Source organism: Lygodium microphyllum, chromosome 5 (genome assembly GCF_053477565.2).
Source record: "Lygodium microphyllum isolate KBCC chromosome 5, Lygodium_microphyllum_v1.1.10, whole genome shotgun sequence".
Classification (NCBI taxonomy): domain Eukaryota; kingdom Viridiplantae; phylum Streptophyta; class Polypodiopsida; order Schizaeales; family Lygodiaceae; genus Lygodium; species Lygodium microphyllum.
The window spans coordinates 155381305-155387068 of NC_141139.1; the positions used below are offsets into that span (position 1 = coordinate 155381305).

Sequence of the window (5764 nt, forward strand, 5' to 3'; positions counted from 1 at the left end):
GGACTTATGCAACATTGGTAATTACAATGTGACAATCCATTGTTGATTACAATGTTTTGAATCTTTAATGTTGTTTATTATTATATCTCTAATTTCATGAATTATAGTTGATATTGAAAAATAATATTAATAGGTCAATTTATAAATTATATGTACATGCCATATCGCTAATCAATGAATTTATGATCAAATTACTGAAGTCATTTCTATGTGTTTCAATTCTTCATATCTCTAGATTCTAAGTGTTGATTGTGTGTGTGGGTGTGTGCATGCGTTGTTCCCGTTCCTTTAACTTTGGGTGTTACCCGTGTTCCAGGGGCTCCCATTCCCATTCCCCGTTCCTGGTATCTATGATAGCCCACTGCCCAAAGGAATGCGTTCCGCTCACAACATAAAGCACATTCTTCACAAGTACTGCCACCTGATTCAGACATGGCAATGCAATCATCTTCTGAGCTTCACCTCCTCTGTATCAGCTTTTCTTCACATAGCATGATTCAATGCTTCATCATCTTATTCTCTTGTGTTTCTGAGTCTTTCTCTCTCAGTGGTGTTTGTCGTACACATTGTGTTTATCCCTGCAAACCCTATTGTCTCTGCATCGTCACAGATTCTAACACGGTAACAAAGCATACCTGTTATTTTGACAAAAACCTTCTAATCAACATCTTATCCCGTCATACAACTAGCCCATCATTAGAAAATCTGTAGAACATCATCCCTCTAATGCCGAGGGTAGATGTTCTTGCACCTACCACTCTCAGCATTCTCACACTCCAATATAACCTACGAGTTGTAACCGGTAAAATTTCTGAACAGTTTGACAGGTGCGTTCTTGGACAGTTATTCCCCAAGCCTTCGTATAATTTGCTGCAAGAAGATACCATGATCGGCGTGATTCACATACATCTCAGGCATAAAGAAGAGTTGTCTTACTGACAAATAGCTGCAAACTTTACCTGTTTTATCCTCATGATATCATAGGAAAAGAGAAGCATCAGCTTACACTTCACATATAATCAGTGATCACAAATGATAAAACAGCTGGAGGTGTAAACCGTTGAAACAATCAAAGAGCTCCCGGTAAATAATGCCAGTTGCATTAAAAACCAAGAAAAAATCATCTTACTTGGGGTTGAGTACATGGACTGGTGCACAATAGATCTTCTTTGATGATCAACACCGCCTACTGAAAATGTACCACCCAGCTACAATGGTGCAGCCAGAAGAGTACAATATATTGATAGAAATATAGTACATAAGCAAGGGCAAAATTTTGCACAAAAAGAGTTTAGCAGTGAGCCTAACAAGAAGAATATCCTGATAAAACACTAACTTCGGCAAAACACTAAATCGATTGGTTCTTCAAAGCATATGAGGCATCACCCTTACACTAGCTGAGGCACTTGAAAAACTTATGAGATTTCTGCAATCAAGTTAGGGAGATTTCTGTGAACCAGTTGGCTAGGTTCACATGTGTGTTTCAGTTGTTCAAAAAGAAACAGCACCCAGAAAAATGAAACAAGGCTACTGACCTCTTTAAGAAACTCCACAGATAAATCAAAATTGAACAGGTATGACATTAATAACAAACAACAAGGAAGGCACAATGTCATTACTTATGAAACAATAAAAGCCTCAAGATGATGAAATAATATGATACCAATAAACATAAGATACCTTAACCAGCAGATCCAGTGAAAAATGGATATATACAAATTACATGGCAAAGAACTCCATTCAAATATATATCACAACCCCTTCAACAAATCTAAGCACCCACTAGCAATGGTGTTTCAGTGTTCCAGGAATGGATGCTTGTCAAACGCTCAAGAGCACAATCATTATATGGCACATCAATTGTGGGATGCATGGAAAGTTCATCCTTGAAAGTACCCTGATTTAAGGTATGCACCATGGATTTTAACTTGTCCTCTGGGAGCTTTAACAGATGTGACAGAGGCATGTGAACCTTGTGCTGAACAGCCCACCGATGACGCTGTTTAATCCTGCCCTCTAGATTGAATCCAAAATATTGTGGAAAAGTAATTAGTTCACAAGGGTTTCTCCCCATCTCATTGACAAGATAATCAAACTTGGGTTGAAGATTTTCTTTGGCACTATATCTGAACATGGCAGGAAACCGGAGAACCATGATGACTGCTGCTTCATATGAGAATCCTAACTCTTCCAAAAAAATCAAGTGGGGAATCAACCTCTTTGGCACACTACAAAGAAGAAGTGCAGGGTTAATTGAGATCACTTGACCAATTCTGGTGAACCCAAAAAGGCAAAGAAAATTCAAGGCCGGGCGTAGCTGCTTGTCCACACTGCAAGCTAGGATGCGTGGACATCTCTTGACAACTTTACAGAAATCTTCTGGAGGGAGCCCCACTTCAGTAAAGAGAAACTTCTGAAGGTGCTTAAAATCTGTTTCTGGATCCAAATGGAGAACCTGTGGGCACAGATTGATGATTTTTCCAAGGTCTTTCCTCTCCAGACCATGGTAGTATAACACACTTATCAGTCTCCTAAATACTGCCAGATCAAATGTTGCAAACGCAGGGTCTTTGCTAAGCACTTTGACATAGTCAGCTCCAAGGTGTTCCAGAAACAGCACAGCATCATGAGTTTTTGTGCTGAATCCACAGGTGAGTATAGGATCGCTAATGGCCCGCTTTCTGTGCATGCTCTCGGATGGTGATAAGCCAGGTGCAAGCTTGTATCCTGCATTGTCTCGTAGGGAAGGTCGAGATCCCTGCCTTTGTTCAAGCTTTTTTGTCTGATATAGTGAAGGTGATGGTTTGTTCAATAGACCTTGCTCAGCCATATACTGATCAGTATCATCATACAAACCACTATCAGCTTGACTGTCTTTTCTCCCAGATTGAGCATCATGAGTTGCATCACCAGAGCCTTTGAGCACTTCTGTTGTGTCAGTTGGAGCATCAACAGCATCCTGCCCATAAACACTTTGGGTTCCCTGAGTTGATCTGACAGATGCATAATCATCACCCTCTCGCTTCATAGCCTCAGAGACTAGTAACCTAGTCAGCTCAGATGCCAGGCCCTGTTCAGCTGGACCCTTCAGCACCTCCAAAGAGGTCATGGAGTTTCTAGGACTGAGGTAAACACCACTAGGCAACTTATTTATTGCCAACTCCAAAGAACCCTGTTGCGCTTGCCGAAGAACACAAGATGATGCTCTTACCCTTCTGTGATGCGAAGCCTTCCTTGACCCAGCTCTTCCATTCTGCTGAAGCTGTGCTGGTGGTGTGCCAATTTCACAGTTGGAATGCTTTCTGCTTATTTTGTTTACCTGGGACTCAAGAGTGTAGAATGGGGAAGCAACCATTCCCATTTCTGCCTGGGAGAGTATCCTTATGCACTCACTTGCTACATTGTCAGAGCAAGGGTATGAAGCACAGAGCATGCTGCCTGACCGGCAGTCGAGGAATCCATGCATCAACAAAGGTTTGGTATTCACGAGTGTGACCAGGCCTCAGATGGCCATTATCTAGTGCAAATGTTGAGCCTCACTGGGCAGCTAGCACATCTGTTTGCTTCTTACTGTACTGCATTCACGAGGAGCTCATAAATGAGTTAATCAGCGCAACTATGAGAGGAGAGGGAGTGAGAGCCCAATCCACGATGCCAAAGCTCTTCGCACAAAGTCTTGCATAGAGTATGAACGTTCTGTGAACAATGGGTCAACCAGCACAGAACTCTGCTCGCATCTCACTGCACTGTATCCCAAGGCGATCATAAATGAGTTAACTACTGCAAACATAAGAGGAGAGAGAAAGCCCCACCAGCGATGCTAGAAGAGCTCTTCAGACGTCTTACACAGTGTATGAACTTTCTGTGAAGAATAGGTTAATTTCTGGTTCCTGATATCAGCGAGACTCTGCTTGTGGGTTGCAATGGATAGAGGTCATACCTTGTTGGCCCACGTGGCACCTTGCCATTGCCTGAAAATTTGCCTCTAATTCCCCTCTCTTAAGCCTATAAGGAACTTTTGCAACAAAAGAGTCCTTCCAATCCTTTCCTTTTACCCTAAAAACTCATAGAGCTTGGTCCGCACGTTACCATGAAAATGGAGTGCTCTTCATCGCCACAAGCCATGTTTCACAAAGCAAGAGTATTTGAGCCTATCGCCACTAGCCTAGAGTTTGCCACCAGACTCGCAACCCGCTTATGACTTTGCAGGTTTCCATGTTTTGGGGTTTGGAACCAGATTGCAAACTACAAACCCAGGGGAAAGCATTGTCCAAAAAGGTCTGCTTCCAATTTCACACGTGCAAGGCTTTTCATTGGCCAAGGCAGCATTTCACACTCTCCTAACCATAAATTATTCCTTTAAAATTTTGGTCACATGTGAGCTAGTCTTCATGGGCTTCCCACTAGTGCCCGAACTGGTTGCGAACCTTGGGCCTGGTGGAGACAGGTCCATTGTTAGGTGTACATACCCCACACATTGGCATCCTATGTTGTTGTTGTGGCTACACACTAAATCACATGTTATCCACCAAGATTTAAACAACTCCTAAACATGTGTGCCTTGATTTCTTAGGGCAAAGAACAAAGGACATTAAAGGAGACCCTATGTGTAATGTTTTGTTTTTGGCACTAATTCCAATCAAGAAAGCTTTGCATCAAGTGTACATATTCTTTACATAAGAATTTTAAAAACAAATGTCTATTTAAGACGATAGCTTCATACATTTTATTATTTACTATAGAAACACATCCAAAGATAAGCATCACGCCATTGCTCACTAACCTATATGATAAAGTATACTAGGTGTTCCACACCTAAATTCTATGAGTGCTTTGCATCAATGTTCTCTTGGTGCTTTGCTCTAGGAGGGGTGCTTTGCATCCTCATGCACATGTTTGTGTTACGCATAAGAATTTATGTAGTTAAGGACTTTGCACCTAGGCCACGCAAAGTGCGACATCACAAAAATGGAGTGCGCTTTGCACCCTAAGTGACACTTCACATTATAGTAGTGTTGTTGGATGTAAGATATCCACACATATACATTACATTTTGTTATTGTGACCACGTGGCCCACCCCCAAAAGCTTTTTTCCCCTTGTGTGTGTGTGTGTGTGTGTGTGTGTGTGTGTGTGTTTGTGTGTGTGTGTGGAGAGAAAGAGAGAGAGACCTAAATAAATAGTAGAGAGAGAAGTAACAAAAAAACAAAAATATAAATAAAATTGAATAGAACAAAAGCTTTAAGAGAGAGAGAGAGAGAGAGAGAGAGAGAGAGAGAGAGAGAGAGAGAGTGTGTGTGTGTGTGTGTGTGTGTGTGTGTGTGGAAGTCCTAAGAACGCCTTCATGCCAAGATTCTGTGAAGGAATCACATCCATTTATCATATTTTTCACACTTTCATGTGGCATTTTCCATTACATATTCATGAAAATGGGGATGGAGGATTCCTTTTAACAAAAGGTATCTTATTTTGGTTCTATGTTTGCCATATGCAATTAGGCAATATCGATTATATATGTTAATACTGTCTCATCTTGTATGAGGGATGATTTTCATGGTTTCTTAATATAGTTTATATTAATGTATACTACAAGTGCATGAGAGGTATTTTCATAGTTCCTTAATTTTTTTACCTTAAAAATATCGTCATATCCAAAAAGACAAAATGTTGGAGGTAAAGACACATGTTGTGCCTAGCCACCCATGTATTACTACACTTGTAGTACTACCCACACACATATATATTACAGGTAGCAAGCGCCCATC

General features: G+C 41.1%; 1 protein-coding gene across 1 annotated transcript; it reads right to left on the reverse strand.

Moving 5' to 3' along the window:
* Window positions 1-1453: 1453 nt before the first annotated feature.
* LOC148036566 (uncharacterized) lies at window positions 1454-3951 on the reverse strand. Its single transcript, XM_087679164.1, has one exon. The coding sequence runs from the start codon at window positions 3464-3466 to the stop codon at window positions 1772-1774; it is 1695 nt and encodes a 564-aa protein (XP_087535290.1). The 5' UTR covers window positions 3467-3951; the 3' UTR covers window positions 1454-1771.
* Between the last annotated feature and the right edge of the window lie 1813 nt (window positions 3952-5764).

Bases quoted from the DNA above. Each gene is read 5' to 3' on its own strand.
- LOC148036566 (XM_087679164.1), bottom strand. From the start codon at position 3,466: ATGCATGGATTCCTCGACTGCCGGTCAGGCAGCATGCTCTGTGCTTCA.